Raw genomic sequence first — 22,975 nt, 5'->3', positions numbered from 1 at the left:
AGAACAAGTTTTTGTAAGTTTCTTTCCATTGAACGATAGTATTGAATAAGATTTAGTCGTTCAGTTACACGGAATCACATCAAACTATGAATAAACAACTTTAGAATTGGTGCAAAATCTGTTTTTGGAAGTAATTCAGCCGTGCTCTGCGAGCGAACTCCAATTTGCCGGTTGCTGTCAAAATCTGCAAACGAAAACAAACACCGATCTGTCAAAAGCGCGATGAACAAAAACATTTACATACTTTGCATAGTTACTTGTGGTGCGTTTGTTGTTCGTTTTGCGGCACGAAATTACTCATTTCTCTGAAACATGGACCATCGCCGGTCAAATTATTGGCTTTGGTAGTATAGCAAAGTGGGTAGTATGTGAACACTACCGAAGAATGGCCATTGGAACAGTTGGGCCACCGCAAATTCGTCGTAACCGTATGTCGCCACTTGAAAGAAGGGCCCACGTTTGTGTTACGAACATTTATTTGGTTTGTTGTGCCGTTCGCCAAATTCCGTGAGCAGTTTACGTTGGTCAAATATCGTTCTGAAAGTGAAAACGGTCTCACAACATACCCGTCCACAATGCCGTTTCGCGACTGGCGGATCAGGTTCTGGCGCGTGCTGGCAGGCATTGCCATGCGTATATGGGCAGCCGGTGGCGCGGCACTGTTAGCTGCCACAGTGATATACATAGTTTATGGAGGATTTTTCGCCTTTCTGCTGCTTTTGTTTGCCGTCTCAGGTAAGGCGCTAGCGCTCTTGGCACTATTGCACAGAAGGTGCTAACAAGTTTATCTGCGATTCCGTTTCAGGCATTCTTTATCACGCACAAGATAACCTGCTGTACCACCCTGAACTACCAGCCAATTCACGGATTTTCATTCCGGTTCCATCGATGCATGGCCTGCCGTATGAAACGCTGCACGTCAAGACGCGCGACGGCGTGTCTCTTCACGCGTTCTGGGTTCGACATCCGGGCGATAAGGGACGCTATGTTTCCACCATAGTGTACTTCCACGGAAATGCTGGCAACATGGGGCATCGGTTGCAGAATGCCAGTGGATTTTTCCACACCCTGCAGTGCAATGTGCTGATGGTCGAGTACCGCGGGTACGGCCTGTCGACGGGAGCGCCCCACGAGAAGGGATTCTTTGCTGATGCGCGCACGGTGCTGGACCATCTCTTTAGTCGGCACGATCTGGACCACAGCCAGGTGATTGTGTTTGGTCGCTCGTTGGGTGGAGCCGTAGCGATTGATCTGGCCGCTGATGCCGTGTATGGATCGAAGCTGATGGGTGTGATTGTGGAGAACACGTTCACCAGTATTCCCGATATGGCGGTAGAACTGATTCATCCCTGCGTTCGGTACCTGCCGCTGTTGTTGTACCGGAACCAGTTTCTTTCGGTCGACAAAATTCAGTTTGTGTCCGCACCGATCCTGTTCGTTTCCGGCCTGGCCGACACTCTAGTGCCTCCGAGGATGATGACGATGCTGCACACGCGGTGCGGCAGTACACGCAAACAGATGCTACAGATTGCCGGTGGTTCGCACAATGACACGTGGGCTGTGAGTGGGTAAGTGAAGCAATGAATCACATTCTTGTTACCTTATGAAACAGATACATGATTGGTTAATATGAATTTGAATCCATTAGGAATGACATGCTACTTAAGTATAATTTTCATAGTCGAAATCGGGCTATTACAATATGTATGGTAGTTAGTTTGAAACCATTTTTTGTGTCTGCAGGTTTTACTTCTCCGATATAATCGCAACCGGAAACCATTCTATCTCACATGGAGTCTTGAGCCGAGGTGTAGACTTCCGAGCGATTGTCCTATGCTTTTTACAACGATTGGCAAACTGGGTAAACTGTTTGCTAAGCCATGTTGCATCGTTTAGAATATTTGGACGGATGTTTAATTCATTCATACCTAGTTTTTGTTTCGTTGTTATATATTTTTGTTTAACGGATGTTATGTGTACCAATATAGGATGTTACCTACAGCATTAAGCAGACCACGGCAACCGTTATGTCATTTGAACTTAATTTGATTGACAGCGTCATGAGCAAAACATATAATATTATATGACTTTAGAGACCTTTTTCGGCTTGGTCCACTCTGAAATAGGTTTTAACAATAATTGTACAATTTTCAAAAGAATTCACAAAGAAGAATAAATGAATAAACAAATGCCATACTTCTATGCTCCCCCGAAGTATCGCTTGTTAAGAACTACGTCACCAAACAATGCAGAATAAAGCAATGGTGCCATTACGAGACAAGTTCGACATGCTTCTATTGAGTGTTTCCAACTTCCGCAGGCAATGTCGCAATGACGCCACGTGGTCGGTGTATTCCGTTACACTCCATCAACTAGACAGCGCTGTGAGATATTTATTTCAAATATTAATTACGTTTGCGTTTAAGTCGGTTTTATCCCATTTTATATTTTTGACAGATGGATCAGTGGTTGGTCCTTTGTTCTGGTTTGGTGCTTCCGTTTGTGTCCCATTCCCTCCTGTCCGGAGTTGTATTAATGGGCGGGTAACTTTTTGAGCCCGCACATGAAGCGGAGATGCTTTAATGCGCTTGTATGGTTGAAGGGGCAACCACCGCCGAACCACGCGAACCGGTGCGTCTCACCATTGTAGTCACCACTCCGTTGTGTGCTTGGGGGCTGTAGCGGAACACTTTGTGTTTCCGCTGCCAGTCTGCCCCAAATTGAGTCTGCTAAATGGAAGACAAAGTTTCATATGATACACTTTTGAGGCGAACCACACTTCCCCACACATACACCTTCGTGCTGCCAACATATTCGTGGATATCATTCAGCATATTTGGGTCGGTTGGATTAATCCCAATTTTGGCAACGAGTATATTTTGGCGAATAATTGTTACAATACGGTAGCTGTCGACCCTGGTTGCTGCTCATACTGAAGCGAGTTCGTTGTAAGCAACGAACACGCTTGACAAGCTAAGAGTATTTATAAAATATGCTAATATTTCTATTATTGATCACTCATTTGCAGATATGTTAATTGAAAAATAGGACAGAAAAATGAAACTGCCCCCAACATGATCAATGAAAGAGGAGATAAACATGACGGCCGCATTTGCAGCGCCAGAGAACTGTCTATCAAGTGTATCTGCATGCATATAGCACATTTTGCTACAATTTGAGGATTCCCATGCGGAGCGGGGTACTAATACCCTGTCAATGGCTTTCGGTTGCGGAGCCATATGTTTGAACTCATCATCGGCCGCCCCTCAGCCGTAGTATTGACTACTAATGGTACTTCCTGCCGTGTGCCCTTTCTCGTTAGCTCTTCAGTCGGCACCACCAGGGAAAGGAGAGAGAGAGATAGAGTATTGATAGGATTATTCTACATCATTTGATATCCTCTTTTACATAAATTGAAATGATTGTAGTGATTTCCCCTTTTTCCGGCCCACTGAATCCGGATGGATCGGTTGGAAAGGGTTTGGCGACGATGGGTTCTCTTTCGTGCCATTTGTCAGTGGCCCCGCCAACCAAGGGGATCTTTTCTTCCCTCTGTGCACGACCATTTCCGGTGCGCGTGTTAATGTGCGCCGGGGGCCTCCCCAAGGGGTGATTTTAACCGAGCTTGGTGGCGCGTTAATGGCAAACGGTGACGTTTGACGGCATTAATGCTGACGAAGGAAATTCCTGTCACAAAATGGAGCCCACCTTGCCTCCGCTTCACTTGCGCCACCTTGATGTAGGTAATTTGGTGCTCCTTTGTAAAGGTGACTTTTGCTTGTGGCAATTATTCGCGGTAAGCGAACCCTTCTCCGCTGGCCGTTACCGAGTTGTGTTGCGTATTCGTGTGGGGAGATGGTCCCCATAAGGGCTGGGCTGGGACGAGGACTTGCAGCACTTGAAAGGATTAATTTTACATTGTTCATTGCTTCCGGAGCCGCCGACAGACAGCGAATGGATTTGAACTCATTTTTCTTCATCATCCCCCTTATGGTCGGGGTTCTGAGTCCTGATGACAGGAATGATGATGCCCGTTTGGCAGGGGATTCAAGAGGGCAACGTGTGCGGCATATTATTTCAACCAAGTAAAAAAAAATTATAACCGTTTGCTGTTTTGCGCAAAAGGGTTGCTCGTTTGTTTCCGTTTCTTTAGTCGGATTTAAAGTGTAACGTTGAGTTTTGTTATTCTATGTCTAACTTACCCTCTTGTAAATTACTCAACAAATCATTGTTTTCTTCTTGGCCTCATATGCATTCATAGAATACCAGCAACATAAAGTGAAAATTGTATCGCCCGTTTAGATGTTTAGGTTATTAGCAAAATTAACTGAGAAACCAAATAAGCTGATCATAATGATTAAGTATTAGGTTTTATTCATGGTTACACCTGAAAGTTCACTTATTTCAGTTGTGCATCTTACATTATTCTAAACAAATTTTATGTTTCCACAGCGAACATGTCTATTCGAATGAAAAGATGAGGACGGGGCGTTTTAGATTGAAAAGAATTTTGGCTGATCTTGGCCAAAACATTTGCTTTTCAGTACACGCGCACTTGAGGGTTACGTTTTGTAGTGCTTCATAACCGAGTGGCGGTGCGGCACGGTCTGTGACGGCCAACTTCCCACTGGGACCCCATTTTACGGTCTCGAACCGTCGAACGACTTCCCGAAAGGATGCTGGCAGCCGCCTGCGGCTTACCGTTGGTGCGTGAATAAAATATCAAATATTCTATGGGCCGGGCTGCTGCGACCGGGTTCGCATCGATGAGGATTCGGCCGATGCTGCTTCAATATTCATGGCATATTGGCCGGCACAAGTGCACATTACAGTGCTTAATGTAGCGCGGCTGCGGTTGTACGTGTAAGCATTATCCCAGTTAATGTGCACATGCATCAGGTAATCGGATTAGAAAATCGTGAACGTGAACGAGAACTAGGCCGAGCGTGGAGCGGCCCCGCAAGTCTGCGATGCCTTTGGTTGCAGTTTGGCTGGGAGTGTGAGATTATTTCATCGCCTAGAAATTGGTTTGCCTCTCACGGCACGATGATCTACGGCGCTTGTGGATGCCGCCATGAGTGGACAATGCTTGCAAAGCTTTTCTGGAATCGTATGTAGATTGGAAAATCTGGCGGTGATTCGAAAACAATATTTCAATGGAGGCGCCTGGTGGTCGGTACCAAATGTGCCTGTTTCGAGCCTTAAATCAATCCAAAGACTAGTTTCGACGAAGCATCCAAAACCACTACCACTAGAGAACTAGTTCAATTAACTTATCACTCTCCCGTTCACGGAAGCAACAGTAGGATTTTATTTAATCAGTATATTTCGAGCAGATTGTGTCGATCGCAACGCGCATGCCGCAGCTCGCTCCAAGATGGTACTATTAATTTTATAATGAGATGATTTATGTTTAAAAATTAACTTCCCCAATCGACCTCGCGCCAACGGTCGGTGGTCGGTCGGATGCGGTGCGAGCGCTGCGTACGGCCGGAAAAATGATTTTCTGGCAGCGTGATTAGAGTCGAGTTTTTTGGGGCGCGGTTTGCGGGTGTCTCGGTCGCCTCGGTCGCCCAGATTGTGTGGAAGGTACGCGCACCGACATGCCCAACGATGGACGGATGATTAATCGTCAAACATTATTCTGTCCACCGGCCGCCGTCGCGTCGTCGTCGGCCGCTGCCCGCTGGGGGTAGCTTATTTTGGAGGTTGAAGTTTCTTGGTTGCTCGAGCTGGGGGAACTGTTTTCTATTTTTGTGTCTATTAAACACGCTTCGGTGGCTCCATTGACTCGCCTTCGTTACTCGCGGAACGGGAACTGTGGACAATTTTCCGTGAAGAAGACCACATTTAAATATGAATAATGTATCCTGATTGCATGCCGTCGGGTACCGCACCGTGTGCGTGTTTTTCTGTTTGTGCAGGGGTAACATTTTACGTGCAATTTACATTTTCTCGTGTTCGTGTCTCCTTTCTACCCAGCTACTACCAGGGGGTGGCCCAATTTCTTAAGGAATGCAAAGAAACCAAAGGACCACTGCAGACACCACCCGTCAGTCGCAGCCACGTGTGGCCACAGATAGAGGAAGTATGAGGTGCCGCGGTTTGACCCACGCGCACCGTTCAGCGGACGGTGTGTGGCCTTGGTGACAACGGTGTTAGCAGCGGAAGCACTCCTGCCAACAGCCATCACGTGATGGTACCTAGAATAGCAATTGAGCCGCATTAACCGATGACTTAACGCGATTGTTGAGCGGCACCGGAAAAATCGATGAGTGTGGTCGTGAAGCGGCACAAACAATAAAACAAGAGGCTCAGCGGTGCCGACGAAGTCGAAATCGGAGTTTACAATAGCAAATTTAGCGGCTTTATCCGCCACAGTGCGCCAGCAGCGAGCAACCACACAGCAATGGACCTAACAGCGACAGCAGCAGCAGCAGCAACCGTAACAATAAACAGTTAAAATTTAACTTGATGAAAATATTGAAATAATAAATTAGCGTAAAAGTACTACGGGCTAGGGCTCGATCATTTATTTATCTCCTCAATGATTTATGCTGTTATCAAATTATCAACACACCGGCTAGGTGCCTCTTCATGATGCCAGCGGCCGCGGTACACGGTGCTATAGACGGCCTATTCATGTCTTTGCTTTGAAAGCCTGAAGCCTCGCCTGAAGCATGGATCCTGCAGGAGCATTCCGCTCGGGTACGTAGAGGAAAATTACATAAAAAATTTATTAGCTTTCTTTTTGGCGTGGTTTCCCGTTGCCTCGTAGGAAAGATGGATTCATCTAAAGCACGGTACGGTGCATGGATGGTGCCTCCACCCGAGGTCGTCGTGGTGCGCCGGTATTTTGGCTTCAGCAGCTGCGATCGTCTCTGGGCTGACGATGTAAATTCGAGCATTCCGTCTCCCGGCGGGCCGGTGAGGGTGTCAATGATTGAATTTCGAACGGTAATGGTGCCTAAAAGAAGGTGCAAAGCGAAGCCACGCACAATCAAACGCAACCACGGGCTGGCATCGATCATTATTAAATATTGACGCGCGTGCTCGGCGTATAATGCTATTTATTGGGTTCGATTTTTCGCTCCTCCACTGGCGCGCGGGAGCAGAGCCACGGGAAGCGGACACGGGTCGAGAGCATTAAAGCGTTGTTGGACAGCGTAATCGGAATCACCTTCATCATCCGATACGCTGGCCGGGTGTTGTAGGTGAAATTGAATTTCGTATAATGTTGCTAGGAATTGGTTCATGTCTTTCCGGTTCGGGCGTGTTTCGGCTTTCGTTTCAAGTGTTGAACAGCGATCCGAGAGCCGTTTTGTGATTTTTTGTGTTAAATTAATATGCTGAACCCTTAATTAGGTTGCTTTATTTAGGTAATTCGGTGGCTTCATTCGTTAACTTGAGTCTTATGATGTTTTAAAATTGATACAATCTCATCTTTACAGGTGAACACAGCCTTACAGAGCTTTAGGCTATCTGATTGGTATTATAAAATATTGTATGCGCATATGTTATACAAAAGCGTTCAATAGGTGATCATACAGTTACACAAAATTCACTATGAAATCACTGCAATATTTTATAGACACGAGCAACACAGAGCCCAGGATTGCCTTCTCATTAGGTCTTGTATTGTGGTTGGTTTGAGACAAACTTATGCTTTTTTGGGCCCCATGTAACAAGTATGTACGGCCGATACCACCTGCCATCCTGCCATCCGTTCTGTTTAAAATACTTCGGCGGGTTCATCGCAACTTTGCGCCGCTCGTTTCCTTGGCTTGCCATTGTAAAAGTTTTAGCTCCCACACCGGTGTACACGTCGGTGGCAATGCTTCTGGCGAACACAATCTGAAACACTTAGAAACACCCCGAAGGGCGTGCGCCACTTCGGCGTAATTGTGCTACCCCAATTCAGCATAACGAAAAGCGCCAACTTTCGACGACCACCGCCGCCGCTCGGAAGGCGACATTTTTATCCTTTTTGACTTTACAGCAGCCCCGCCCCGCAGAAGTGTGCGCCGATCATTGTCATTGTTATCGTCGGTCGGTCGGTCGGTCGGTTGCTGGTAGCAGGTGGACTCCGAAAAAAGGAGGAAATATATTACAATTAATCCTTTTTGTGTAGCAAAAGCTCTCCTCCGGTTCGGTGTTTGCGTTTTGTGGGGCAGCTACTGGCGATTGGAAGCAACAGCGAGCGAAGCAGAACGTCACTGTAAAACTTCACCCTCTCCGGAGCGGCGCCTCGGTGTTGAAAGTGGAAAAAAACGTTGGGTTGGGTCGGTTTTCAGCACCGCACCCTCCCGCCGGCGGCCCGCTTTTCATTGGCCCGGCACTTTCTGCGACCAACCTGTGACCTATCGGTACGGCACGTTGGGACAATTGGGACAGAAAATTAACGGCCAAAAATGTTACGTTTGCACTTTCTGGGCACGTACGAATATGGTTTAAGCGTACTGCTAAGTTTATTTGTTTGTGATGTGTCTGAAATTGAAATTTGAAAAAAGGCAATTTAAATATGCCCTGCGTTTCAGGGAGCGGAAACGAGTCAGAGTTCGTTTAATAGAAACAGTGATTTGAGGGTATAGAGTGACATGCATTCAATCCGATTCTATTATAAATGCAAATCTGGAATCATGCAAACAAATATTTTCATCATCTTGTATCCTTGTTAGATACCTAATTTTTTATTACAAGTAAAATAACTGAACTATTCCTTCAACATCTTCATATGGGAGAGAACCTCTCTTAAGGGATTACAAATTTGTCATAGCGCAAAGCCCAATGCAAAGTCTTGGAATGTCAAGATGCTGGTTGGCCATAATATTAAAAAACAAAATAATTAATTGTTGAAACAAATTTTCAAATGAGACAAGCGAATGCACAAATTTAATTAAAAAGTCTATTTTTAGTAATCGATCAATCGGCAATCAATCACAAATTATCCAGCATGTTTACAGCATAGAAGTCAATGTATAAAAGTATGAACTCGACGTTAATTTTCTTATCGTTCCCTTTTTTTGTAAGCTACCTTTACCCATTAGTGGCCCTCTTTTTGACCACTATGTACGAGTTTTCTTCATCCCACACCGAACGATTCCTCCGTTGTTTCCACGATGCTTTAGCGTTTGGCACGATGATGGGTTTCCAAAAAAAAGAGGATGTAAAAACCCCACCGTTTGATAAGGAAAATGTCTGAAAAATGTGCATGAAAGACATAGTCTAATTTGAAATAATGCACACTCTCGGGCGGGGAACCGGGCGGTCGGTCGGTCCGGGCGCTGGAGGTGCTGGCGGGAAAATATATATTTTAAGCTTCTTGTTTCGATTTTTTCACTTTCCCCTCGCAGCCCCCGGGTGGCGCAACGCAGCGCAGCGCGGGAACTTTTCGCCCTTCGGAGCGCTTTTGTGAGATATTAATATTTTCCCCGGGGCCCATCACTTGTTCTCGGTGGCGCGCACTTTGGCGTGCATTGAAATGGGGAAGTTGCGCAATGGAGCGAATATTGAAAATGCAATCCGTTTCTGTCAGTTTGGAGGGGCACCCCGGCCGAATGGATGAAGAACGAAACTTCTTCGAGTTTTACGGGGCGCGTCCAACCTTGGCGCTCTAGCACTTTGTGTGCCAGATTCATTGACGGGCCCTTGACGGTGGGCATTGATCCGTGGTTTGTGCGCGGAACTGTGGTGCTCTTCGCCTTGAGGCCAGCTGCTGAGATTTGAGGTTTTGTTATTATTTTTGAGGTTGCACCGAACGCCAAGCGCAACGCAGTTGCAAGGTGGCTCACAGACCTTCGGTCGTCCTGATTGCGCGCTTCACTTTTACCGCCCTTGACTCGAACGGAAGGATTTCATTACGGAACTAAAAATACTCTGATCCCCACTACTCAATTCTGTGCACATTCCGTGTGGTGCAAACGATAATTATTATAAAAAAGTATCATGGCCCGGTAAACCTGCATAAACTAGGACTAGGCTCGAACACGTTTCAGGTCCATGTGCCGAACTGCACACACGCATATTCACAGAACACATCCGAATCCGAGCACACACAGGCCGAATGTGTAAATATTTTCCACAAAATGACACTGTAAGCATTCTAATTAGTGTGACCCCTCCGGGGGTCTGGGCTCCCGGGCCGGTCGCCCGGTCAGCACTTTACTTGCCCGGGTTTTAGCAACTTCTCCGGGCAGGGCAGGATTCAAAAGTTTTCCTTTCCTCTCGCAACCCTCCCGGAAGTAGCGCACGCTACCGGACGTACGATGCCACAAATGGGCATCGTTTTGGAGTCCACCAACCGGGCAAGGCTTGTGTGTCGGCTCTTCTCGGCTCAGATGGACAGCAGCAAAAAAAAAAGGGAAAGAAAGATAACAGTAGTTTCAGTATTTATGCACAACCGCAAGCGCTTTATCCTGCCTCGGCTTCTGCACCGGGCCACCGGAAGCCGATGGGTGGGTTGGGCGTGGGGCGCAAAAGTTGTACGAAAGTTGTACCAGTGCGCCAGTGCGGGGTTCGTTTTTTTTGCTGGCTGGCTGTGCCATTATTATTGTATTTTGCAAACTGTCCACCTAATTGGTTCAGCTGTGGGAATTTCGTTTGATGTTTCGGGTCGGATGCAAAGTTTTGAATTTGCCTCATACACACATGATTTATTGAAATTCAAACCGGCAACGGGGCCAGGGCGCATTAGTTGAACGAGAGTCCGGGTTCCGGGAACTGACACTGCGTTTTCTCGTTGCAGTAACTGTGTGGAGCTAATTAGTCAGACCCCATCGGACCTACGCTTTGGTACATTGTGTTATTTTGTGTTGTTTGAGTTGCGCACATTTCGAGAAAATAAATACTGTGGTTTATTTACTAATTCTTAATTATAATAAATAATAACATGAAAAGAGTCAAACATAATATTCATCAAACAATTTTCTGCCGTGCAGATCAGGCAGTGTCTTGTTGGATGGCGTGTACGTTGGATTTACTAGGTATAATATTTTATAGTTAGTTTACACAGTACTCATTTAGTTATTTTGTAACATTTTTTTTTTTTTTTACCTTGTGCCAATTAATCAATGTGTTTTATTTATGGATAATTCCTAAGTTAACCAAATTTAACGAAACCGACGCGTTTTCTTAGAACCATCCAGAATTATGCTCTAAAACCGGAAAATAATATGGCCGAGGTCCGGAAGCGATTATCGACTTTTAGTTCGTATCGTATCAATATTACCTTGTGCAGCTTTAGGTTTACCTTGAAAATGTCCAGCAACGGGAATATCATCGGGCCGTTCGATTGTAACCTCTTTTTGATTACTCTTTTGAATCTTGTTTAATTTTATCAACGGTCACCATTGTTTCTCAAAGTTTACCGATACTACTTCCATATGGAATTGCTTGCTTGAAGAATTTTCATAATTTATGGTGCTCAGATTGAGATGTGTATGGTGAAGAAGCAGCAATACTTTAAAAGTGATTCATTCAATATCTCAATTGACCGCATTTTATGTGCCAATATGCTTTGTCGATATTTGAAACATTAATATGATCCTGGTAGGATTGGGCTGGTAGTTTTTCGCCTTGTATCAGTCAAACTTTCTAAACCAGCGTGGTGCAAGAAATCATTCGCACGACCGACCATTTTGCCAAACCCCGCGAAAGTGCCGCTTTGTGTAAAAGTTATCGTAATTCAATAAACACTGGCCATATAGACCGTTAAACAAACTCAATTTTGGGCGCGAACGTTCGAGCGTCCATCGCAAGCAAGTGTGGCAGATATTACGGCTCGCGGGCCCACTTCACGCGAGTGCAAAATGGGCCGTGCGCCGTTGAGTTTCGCTTCTTGATTGGTGCGAATTGATTCGAATTTATGCTCGCCGCTTATGCTCCGCTCGTCGGGTCGGGGGTCGGTCGGGTGGTCGGTGACTCGGGTGCAGCAACTCCCGTCGTACGGCGAAATGAATTACACGCATCGCACGGGGCACGGAACCGAAACGGAATGCACTGATTAAATTCACTTCAGAGTTAACGTTTCACTTCGCGCGTTGCCCGGCAGCCTTCGGCGGTTTACCACAGGCCGGGGCCTGGGCTCTCGCAGCTCGTGCAGATATAATCATGTAACCAAGCGTGCATGTCATGGGAGGCCGCTCTCAGGTTTATCATAGATGCTGCAGCCTTGTGGCCAGATATGGCCCGTCGGACCGGGCACCCTTATCCACCCGGCCAGCCAGCGGGCGGTGGATATGCATGAATTGATCTGTCTAATTGAAACGTGCACTATGTGCGCGGGTTCAGTGCCGGCCTCCCTTGGTGCCGGTGACCTCTTCGTGTCTCTCTCTCTCTCTCTCTCTCTCTCGTCCTGTCCCGTTGGGCACCTGTGGACAAAGTAATGGATTCAATGTCAGAATTAAAAACCAATCAAAATTCATTCAACGACAGCAAACAGTCAATGTAACCGCAACGCCACACGGAACAAATATCGTCCTACAGGATGTCCTGTCGGGTGCACGCCGGTCACCGGTGATCCTGCCGGTAGGCCGCAGTCCCTGTTGAGGCCTCGACGGTGGCAATATTGTTCGCGTGGGGGAGGGCGGGTTTCGGAATTGTCGAACTGGAACGAGGATGAGCTGGGAAAGCAGTGGTCACCAACCGCCATCACCCGACCAACTGTCAGCTTTGTCAGGAGTGTTACTGTTAGCAAAAGCCTCACTGTTCTCTATGTTTGTGTCATTCATATCATAAAAAAGGCGAACGGTTTATTACAACATTATTTTGCAAATATTCCATCCCGGGAGTGTTTTTGGGGCCTCATCAATGATTCTGAGTTAGTCGCGAAACAAACGCTTGATTAATCGAACTCTTCGCTCGGTGCGTGTACGGGTCTGGGCACAATGTTGGTCAATTTTAATAAATACCTGACCAGCATACCTGTTGCGCTTCAAAGCAAACTCATGAAAAGCTCGTTTCAAAATTGCGGTACTTTCTCGGAATGCCGATGCCGGTGAAACCACCACCAAAGCGGGGCAAGTTGGGCAGGGAGACCTGCATGCTGCGGCAGAGTGATGCATTTTAATGAAAGCCCTTTTCAGGCCCAAACTGACATCGGCGTCCCGTTGACCACACAGTCACAAACAGTGACCACCAGGTGAATTCCATCGGTTTCTAGGGCCGATACGTTGGGTGATTTGTTTTTGATTTGTTCGGTTTCGTGGCTCGCAGCCATTTCGGGGCAGCCCATAATGGCCGGCCCACGGAAGCCCGAAATGGAGCCCGAACACATAAATAGTTTGTTGTGTTCATAGCATAATTAAACAAATGGCTTAGAGCAATCCAAATCAAACCGAACTGAAAGGGACAAATTAAAGCGAAGGCACACACATGCGCAATAGTCGATGGTGCCGAACGCCGAGAATTGGGTGCCTCTGGTATTTTGCTATTAGATCAAAGCGTTTCCAAAGCGGAAACGATTTTATATTACACATGTTTTGTTATTGAGAGCATGTTAAATTTTGTACTATTATTATGTTCTTCAATACGGTACGATTGATACGATTTTTTCATACTGACTTAGAGGCAGTATTTCACAGAGTTTCACATCAGTTATTGACCTCACAACTGGCCAAATTGAGTGTCTGTCCATTGCTTCTAAGTTGGTTCGCCTCTTACCTATCATACCGTGTCATTCGTTTTAAGGTTAATCAGACCTTGTCCTCTGTGTTCTCGAATATCTCAGGTGTTTGCCAAGGATCCGTGGACGTTGCCCGTTGCCCTGTGTTTTGGGATAATAGATAAGAAATAACAATACTACCCATTATTTTTATTTCAAAAGGAAGATCAAACAATTATAATAATTTTTCCAGGTTGGAAACTGAGAGAGTAACACAAGCAAAACATAGGCCTAGGACTTTAAAATTAAAACAAAAATATAAAAAGAAGAATGAAGGACAACTACAAACATCATCGTCTTTAGAGCACAAAAACAAAGCGAAGAAAGGCCTACAAATGATGATCCGGCCAAATGGAAATGGATGTCCTTAATTTTGTTACATTTTATCGCTATGGGTCTTCGCTTTGGTCTAATGTACAGGCTATTGATTTAGAAATCTAGTTTTATTTCCAAGCCGAAGCTGTGAAATGGAAGTAAAACCTTACACACTCGCAGGAGCGAACGTTCTGCGATGGGTCATGCGGAGTACATCACAGATTGTGGCTCGAAATTTCGACCCATCAGCCTACGCAACATGAGGCGAAAGCCAGGACTTGGCCAGTGACTCCACCGGCGGCGTACGAACAAAGGGCTAACAACCGAACGTACGCTACGTACTTGGGGTGTGGCAATTAGAAAATTGAATCTTAACAGCTCCAAAACTCTGCCGGCTGGAGTGCCGAGGTCTTACGAAAAAGTTAAATAAGAACTTAATTCCATTTCCATGCCACCCCATGGCCGCCGAAAACGTGTGCCGACGGGGTCCTCTCTGAACGTGGCCCGTTACCGGTACCCATTAATTGCCGTTCCTTGGCGTGGTCCCGACCGGCTGCTGGCTTGCTGACGAGCCAAAGAGTTATTTCTTGGCCGGTGTCCTTGCCATCCCCTGTGGTCACACTGGTTGTTGCTCGTGCTCCGGTGTCACTCTGCCAGCTGAAAGCTGATGCGAGATGGATGCAGAGGGTAAAGTTGCATCATCCGCACGCTGGCCAAGGCTGTCTTCCGATAGCGTTTAGCACGAGATAGGGCACGTGCTGTGGGACAAAAAACTTCTTCTTTGAAGAGTATTTAAAGTTTTTTCCTTCCCATTTCTTTCCTTTTCACTTGTGCAGCCACAGCAGTTACAGCCACGCAGGTCTTGCGGAGACATGCTGCCCCGCAGTCGGGGACCGGGGACTGGGTAGCTTCGTCCGGTTCCTGCTGCTCCCTCCCCGAAAAAGCCACACGCTTCTTGCTCCAATTTTCACAAGACACTAATTAGTGGGGATCGAGTTTGTAATAGAGACGAGTAATTGTATTACATGCAGCGAAACGATGGTGACACCACACGGACTCAAGTGCCCGAGGAAGCTTACAAACTTCCCAATAGGATTACCGGGAAATTTTTTGCCTTTCTTCTGAACCGTTGTTAATTTTTTACACATTTTTCCCGCAGGAGTTTGAGCTCATGGGGCGAGGATTTATTTTTCCCACTCGTTCGACGATCGATCGCCACTTGGGCGTCGACTAGGAAAATGAGCCCACCCGAGTTCTACTTTGAATCCTTGGGTTCGAGCCGCTGCGACTCCGGAGGAAAAAAGCGGCCGCCGGAGGAAAAAAAGGGCGGTGTGGTGGAAAGTGAAGGATTTTCCACCCATTTTAGCAGGTGGCGACGTTTCGGAACGAAAGCGCTCGACACCTTTCGGCGTCACACGCGTTGCCGGTGACAGTTGTGTAATTAATTTTGCTCCGATTTTATGGCTTTTAATTAATATGCCCGTCACATGTATTGATTAATTTATTGCCTGGTGCCTGGCAAGTGGCCCGGCTTTTCTTAAAGAATCTTCAACTGGACACATAGTGCTATGGGTTGGACCTAATGCTGGAGACAGTGACAAAGATTTTATTCTGTTTAATGTAAGATAAAGTTAAAATACGATCATGTTAGAAAGAACCGAAACTTGGATGGTATCGGACTTTTGTGATTTGTAATAATTTTGAAAAGAATACAGACAAGAATTGAACCGTAATGAAATCCATACAAAATTTACTTCTCCACAAAAGCTACAGCAGTTAAGCATGAATTCAAAATGGCTTGCAATCGAATTACTCAATGTCTATAAAAATGGAGAAAATTCCTGATGCAAAAAATTTGGCTAAATTCTTCAGAAGTAGCTATAAGTTAAATTAAGTTTAAGTTTTCTATAGATTTAACTGACTGGCTGAACTTAAACTTTATTTTACTTTACTTTTAACGTTTTCTCGCTGATTGGAGTGATCAGCGAGCTTAAGTTTAACTAGAATACGGCTCTCCATAAATTGGCACGTTTCGTTTTTGAAATAATATTGCTTCTCGGTTTGGTGTGATTCAATGCATGTGCCGCTTCATAAAATAGTCACCATCAATCCCGTACCGTGTCCCCGGTATTACCCCGGTCTAGTTTTTGATGTCGATTAAAGGCCTTGGTTTAAAGTTGAGCATGGAACCGGTTCACGTGCCATGGTCCAGCCCAGCGGCTGAATCACAGCGTTGCGACAAATGTTTCCTCTATTTATTAACATAATTAAACCTTTGAAGCTACGTAGCGTAGTGGAAGTACCTGCTCAACCCACGTCACCACCGCGTGGCGAGCATATTCTGGTGATGGCATAAGAACTGAACTCTGGAAGTGATTCTCCGCTTTCTTTAATGTTTGACCGTAAAACGGGTCGGTTCGGGCCGGCAATGGGGTTCTCCGTGCAGTCTACCGTCATCAGCGGCGGCGTTGAGCCGCGGGCATACTCGGCACTATTTCAACTCGATGGGGCCGGCAGGATTTCACGCTGGAAGTCTAGCTTCTTACGGTTGGAAAACCTTACACAGCCCTGTGTCCGTCCCAGGGCCAAATATATTTAATAAGCCCGGCCGTCGTCGGGTGCAGCAGCTGTTGCGATTGTATAATTGTATAATTATCGTTACGAAGTCGAGCAACATTCTTCGGTGTGCACGACTCACGAAAGCTCACGGCTAGCGCCCGGTTGAAAACCGTTGCCCTGAATGTGCCACCGTCTGCTGCTGGGAAATTCAACGGCTAGACGTCGCAGGCCACTGCTCCGAATGGTGGCGCGTCGGAATGTGGCAGAATTTTCCGCGCTTTGCCGCACTTTCCATTGGGTTCTCATTTGTTTGCCTAACAGTGACTTGCCGAGAAGCCGACTGTTTGCATTCGCCGGGCCACACCGAAGCACCGGAGCACCGGCCCCATGTTGTACTGCGATACGGATTGCAATAGTATTTCCAGTGTTTCTAATATTTAATAATCAAGGGCATTTGCATGCCACGGTCGTTACGTTCGGCCCATTCTGTGTGCAAATGTGGACGGTTGAAGCGAACGGATTGCGTCACTCGTGCCCGAAAGGTTAAAGGGAGACCTGGTTGGGTGGCGTACATTTTCGGTACTTTATCTGCAGTCCGTGTAATGTAATATTGTACGCGTTTTTGCCATTTCAAAACTCAATCAATCCAATCGGATTCAAATTCGTTGCTATCGCGCCCACGAAGAAGCATATAAACGAAGCGCACAAAACGTTATTGATTTAACAAAATATTTTTCTTATTTATTGACCAAGAAGTGCGTCGGAACAGAATGTTAACTTTTCCTCTCTGTAGTAAATGATTTATTTCAAAAGAGATTAGTGAAGATCGATTTTCGCAGTTTCTTTGTCACCAGGACATGGGAAACTATGGGGCAGGCATATATTTTGGGTTTCAAGAAGAATTTATGGATTTTTTAATAATAATTCAGCATTTAATATGTAATACACACGTTCAGGAATACCGAATTAGCTATTTTTGATATTTGAGGGTATTTTAACGCCTCAAGTTATGTAATCGGCATGACAATTGCTCGGATAAAATATAATATTTGAAATATAAATATTTGAAAATCAAAGGGGAATATATTACCTTTACGATGATGTGTAATAAAGGTACATTATCTGTTGAAAACCGTGCAAACGATCGCTTTGAAGCAGTCAATAAATGTGGGTTAAAAGAGTAATTTTCATCACACTTTGGCTTTGACGGATCAATTCTCGGAAACTATGCAAAGTAGAAGGTTTAAAATTCGGGTTTATTTTAAGGAAATATAACTGAAATCCTTAAAATTTTAAATTGTATATTGTCCGCCTTTTCCCTATAGTGCGGGCGGTTCAATGAGAGGCGCACTGAAGTTGTTTTCAAAACGAAAACAAAGTTAACGAACAATTTAATTCGACCTAAATCGGATACTTTACCCTTGATAAGGGATGCTTGAAAATGCTGTAATTGTATACAAATTTGATGAAACCACTTTAGAATCGACCTACTACACAGAGATGGCAAATGGGAACTCACAGAAACGGGGCTAAAGCCGGCCAGCGTGAACAAAGGTTCATTAGTATCAATTACGATTCTCGGCTTTTGGAGTCTCAAGTGTCATTCAAATCCCAAAGCTAGACCACAAAGTGACGCCCCGCATGTAAAATCAGGCCAACCTGCTTAGTTCGATGGCGCGCCCGGTCAACGGCAACGGCTCCAAAATTGGGTTTGAAATCCTTTCGATTTCAAAAACCTTAATTAGTGGCCGGGAAAGTCGCTGGGGAAGGGGCGGGTCTTAGCGGGAGGCGCGCGTCTCGGGAGAATGGTTTGAATGGGGGAAAAATCGGCCAGAAGCAAAAAAAAGCAACAACGGCCACAACCGCCATTACGGCGACGTGCGAACGTCGTGGAGGGTAAATGTTGGGTCGAAATGGGCGAAACCGTAAAGTAGCTGGAAAAATAAAACATAAAACCCGCCCGAAAGCGATGCATAAAAATATAATACAACATTCAACACCCGACCCCACTCGCCCGCCGAAAAACGAGGCGGAATAGTGAGGGCCACTTTTCCACCGTACGCCCGCTGTGCTTTCATTAAATATTTATGTTTAATTTTACATCCTCGAGCGATAATAACAACAATAAAAGCACATAAAGGCAAACTCGGACAAAATATAACTAGCCGCGTGCGGATTTCCGTCCGCCGACCTTCCCGCAACCCTTTGCCTTGTACACCCTTTGGGTGTACAGTGCCCTGCTCCTGTTTGCGTTACACTGTTTTTTTACTTCGTCTCCGGTCCCGTTCGAAGGACATCCTGCCGAGTGGAGCCCTGCACTCGGTCCGGCACAACCCTTCGGTCGTTCCCATTCACTTTTATCATCCTCCCACTTTTCGGTTTTCACAAACTTTCACCCCCAGGTCCGGCAGGCTAGTTCTCCCTGAAGGGCTTTCGCTCCCTCCCCGGTCGTCCACCCGCCCTCTGGCTTGATGAGCTTCCCTCGGCGAAAACGGCGTCGGTGTTGTAATATTTAGGTTTTTTTTGATGAGGTGTTCTTCTATTTCTCGCTCAAAGCCCTCGGCGCGCAGCGAGACGGAGTGAGGCAGAATGGCAAAGAAAGATCGTATTGGAAGGCCACATCCTGTTGGTCTGCGAACATTGTGGCGAACAGCTTGGCGGGTAAAAAATGGCCACTATTAGATCATACTGGTGGGCGCCCTCTTTCGGTTCTGTTTCTGTAGCAAAACAAGAAAAAAAAACGGAGCACCGTACGAATCTCTAGACCAGCGTCACAGAGTTTATGCTGGTCCGAAGCACTAACAACTGCAAAACAATAACGAGCCACACCGGCAACGTGTGGAATATTTAAAAACACAACTTTCCGGATTGGACCCGGAGCTCGTCCATTTCATCGTGGCCCGAGGCAGGACAAATGGTGGGAGTACCGGGAAAGGATCACTTGTTCAGAAGTTTTCGCAGTCGATTATGAAGTGTGGAATGGATTTGTTTATGAATGTCTAATTACAGGAATTGGAGTAGAAGAAATATTCGGTTTCAGGTCCTAGTTAAGGGAGTCAAATTTTCTGAAACTTCCGTGGTTCGCTCAACTTGTGTATGTTCCTAAATTTCAGTGCGCTTCTGACGACGCTCGTCCCGGATCGCCTTGTATGCTTGCTGTTGCTGCCGAACTCGTGCCTCTTCGGCTTCCTGCTGCTCCGTTTGCAGTTTAAGCTCCTCAGCCCTTTGCACGATGGCTCTAATCGTTTTTAAATGGGCCCGTATTCCGTGCTCCAAGAACACGTCGAATCCCATGTCCACCGAGAGTTTTACCTTAATGTCGGCTTCCTTTGCCAGCTGGCTGAAGTGGATCGGTTCCAGCAGCGGGCATTTGAGCAGCTCCATTACATCCAGATTGGGCCGGAAAGCCTCCACCGTGTGGATGAAGTGTTCCACCACGGCCAGTATCTGCGGCTGGTCACGGTAGAGCGGCAGTAGGAGCTTCAAGTTGTCGTGGGCGTGCTGGAGCCCACGCCGCACACTGTCCGGCTCGACACTGGCCAGCGGGTTCCCGATCCACGTCTCTTCCAGCTTGAGGTAGTCGGCCGCCACCGTCCACAGGTCCCGGTAGGCACGAAAGTTGTCCCGCAGCTCGAATAAATTATGTAGCCCAATCGGGGGAAGCTCGAAAAGCTCCTGCCGGCAATTCATCACGTGACCCTGCTCGATGAGCTCTTGGAGGGCTTTCCAAAGGCGCCGCACCTCGACAGCCATCTCGGACACCTTGGCCACATCGTACAGCGTGGTAAACTTGGCGATGTGCACGTTCATGTTCTCAACGCTGGCCGAGAAAGCGGCCTCGTCGGCAAACTGTTGCTTGCGGAACTTCTCTACCTCAGTCTCGTGGAAGTCTTTCACCGAGCCCATTTGATTCAGCACCGATCGCGGATACCCGAGGACGTTCCATTTTTGCTGAAAGTCCGCATCGGGTAGGTTGAACTGAAAGCCGTCCAGAATCTCGTACTCGTAGAGAAGACCTTTCACGCGGTCCTCCATGCGGGACAGGAGCTCCGGGATGTGCTTCATGAACTCGCGAATACCGTGGATGTGCTCGATCGACACCGGCTTCTCACACATTCGCTCGATGATGCCAACGTACTCGGCTATTATGTCGGCCGTCTTGAGGCGCAACTTTTCGGTTAACAAATTCAGAAGCGCATCTGTCAACTCGTGCCGCTTGCGGATAAGGGCTTCGCGAAGAGGCTTCACGGAAACCCAAAACGGTCCGATCGTAATACTGAGCGGCACCGTTTGCTCGAGGTTCTGGCGCATCCGTATCTGAATCTCAATGTCTTGCTTCAGTTCCGATGACGTTTTGTCGGCGGCCTTCGTTTGGTCGGTAAACTCTTGGACATTGGTAAAAAATAGATCCATGTACGCGTTGTACCGGGTGGCGTAGGCTCGCAGGGGAACGGCAGACTTGCGGTAGTAGCTAACTAACCGGTGCCGCTGCTCGATCATCATGGGGTCGATCAGACCAACGGAGGACAGGTAAAGGTTGTCGGCAAAAATAAGTGATTGCATTAACGATGGTTCGATCGTGTGCACGAAATGGCTCCCTTCGATGGCCACGTCCATGATGTCGGGTAGTAGTAGAAGAAATCGATCTAGATCAGTGGAGTAAAAGGCACACTTGGGGCCCATTTCCATCGTGAGACGAAAAACGGGTGATCGTTGCGGTTCGAAAGGACTGTCGATGAGATTGGTGTCCCAGGAGAAGGACTCGTCGAGAGACAGAATCGAACTGCACCCATTCACCAGGTGATGCACATAGGCGGCTATTGATTCAAGCAGAAGATCTCTGAGGGTATCCTGCATACGGTACTTCACCTGCTCCACCAGTCTTTGTATCTTCGAGACGAAGTAAATGTTCCACTTAGCAACCGCCACATCGAAGCTACCGGGACCGATACGTGACAGCACGCGGTGAAGGTGCATCGTAGTTCGCTCGATCCAATTATTCTGAAGGTACTTCATAGCTTTGGTCGTTTGGACTTGATTCTGCTCTTCGAACTCATCCAACGTGATCAACCCGTCGTGGTCCAGCGCAAACATTGACAGGTTTCTTACGGTGTCACACTCGAAGTTCACAAGGCGCAGCCCATAGAATACGTTTCTGTGACAGAGCAATGTTTTGCGTTTAAATCGATCGCGAAGATCGTTGAAACTTATTACTCGGCCTACATTTTCCACAATCAGTCGGCTACCGGGTTTAGTAACTCCGGAAGAGCGGGGCTTTTTGATTGCTAACGTTCTCTCGGCATTCAAGTATTGACCAACGGTGAGCCGGAGGTGGAAGTCTTCATAGATTTGCTTAAATATGCCGTAAATCTCACCCGTAGATTGCTTCAGTAGGCGCTGCGCTAGTGACGTAACGGGGGCAAAGTAGTCACCGGTTGCTATGTGGCTGCAGAGAAACTCGAATCGAATGCAGTTTTCGGCCTTTCGGCGACCATCGACAGCCGCTGCGATTCGATTGGCAAACTTGGTGGGATCTTCGAACGGAAAGTACAGCTGAAGCCGTGATATCCAGCACCCTGTGGGGCATTCTGGGTACTCGACCTTCCAACGATTGCTACTGTCATCGAGATCTACAACGAGTACCCTTGCCCATTGCTCATTGGCGACCGAGAATGCATAGCCCGCCAGTGGGAGCAGTGGACGTATTTTCGATTCACTGGCCCATTCGAATTCCCAGTCGTCAAACATTTCCAACGGTAGAAACGTGGAATTTTCATTCAGTGATGGTGTTTGGTTCGCGTTGGAACGGAAAACGGAAGAATCGAGTCCCTTTTGGTCGAAGAACTTTTGCAACACATCTGGGTTTTCGAGTTGTTTTGGGGCGTGCGGATCGACGTATTGATACTTAGCACACTTTGGAGCCTGCAAAACCGATTCAAATCAGTATTAAGAAAAACCCATTCCGCAGGTTCTAGTATGTTTGTTATTTATTCACCCGAATCACTGGAGATCGCTGCAAGCTTGATGAGACAATTGATGGATCATTGGACTTCTTTCTTCCTTCCTTGGATACGGACATTATTTGGCTTTGCAATTGCGACCAGACGAGCAAAACGATGGATTGTTTTTAACTCAACACACGAGCTGCCTCTATGGTTACTATGATGGTTTTAGAACTGTGAACTACAACATTTACTAGCAATTGTAATACTCTTTCTTAAACAACTCAAATTGATAATATGCATGTCTCTACTTATACTAATATTTTACATTAAAAATTTGCTTTAAATCCTAAATTACCCTAATTTCAAAATGCAAAGGCTCGCCATGCCATCAATGTGCTCCAAACACGTGGGCCGTCCTAGCAAACGTTCGTATAAATTTTAGGAATAACTAACAAAACCGGACGACATCGACCCACGAAATCCGAAAGCAGTAAGG

General features: G+C 46.5%; 2 protein-coding genes across 2 annotated transcripts; one reads left to right on the top strand and one right to left on the bottom strand.

Annotated features, from left to right (window-relative positions):
• The first annotated feature begins 323 nt into the window (after nt 1-323).
• LOC131210258 (protein ABHD13) lies at nt 324-6,497 on the top strand. Its single transcript, XM_058203478.1, has 3 exons — nt 324-735; nt 806-1,568; nt 5,983-6,497. Exons 1-3 carry the CDS (start codon nt 576-578, stop codon nt 6,092-6,094), a joined length of 1,035 nt encoding a protein of 344 aa, XP_058059461.1. The 5' UTR covers nt 324-575; the 3' UTR covers nt 6,095-6,497.
• A 13,139-nt stretch (nt 6,498-19,636) lies between these two features.
• Nucleotides 19,637-22,282, bottom strand: LOC131207723 (dynein axonemal heavy chain 1). Its single transcript, XM_058200348.1, has one exon. It carries the CDS (start codon nt 22,280-22,282, stop codon nt 19,637-19,639), a length of 2,646 nt encoding a protein of 881 aa, XP_058056331.1.
• Between the last annotated feature and the right edge of the window lie 693 nt (nt 22,283-22,975).

The sequence above is a fragment of the Anopheles bellator genome, chromosome 2 (assembly GCF_943735745.2).
Source record: "Anopheles bellator chromosome 2, idAnoBellAS_SP24_06.2, whole genome shotgun sequence".
Taxonomy (NCBI): Eukaryota; Metazoa; Arthropoda; class Insecta; order Diptera; family Culicidae; genus Anopheles; species Anopheles bellator.
This window is presented reverse-complemented; position numbering and strand designations above follow the sequence as displayed.

Coding starts and splice junctions, on each gene's coding strand:
- LOC131210258 (XM_058203478.1), top strand. CDS start 576: ATGCCGTTTCGCGACTGGCGGATCAGGTTCTGGCGCGTGCTGGCAGGC. Junction 736..805: donor GCTTTTGTTTGCCGTCTCAG/GTAAGGCGCTAG, acceptor ATTCCGTTTCAG/GCATTCTTTATCACGCACAA. Junction 1,569..5,982: donor GACACGTGGGCTGTGAGTGG/GTAAGTGAAGCA, acceptor CTTTCTACCCAG/CTACTACCAGGGGGTGGCCC.
- LOC131207723 (XM_058200348.1), bottom strand. CDS start 22,282: ATGTTTGACGACTGGGAATTCGAATGGGCCAGTGAATCGAAAATACGT.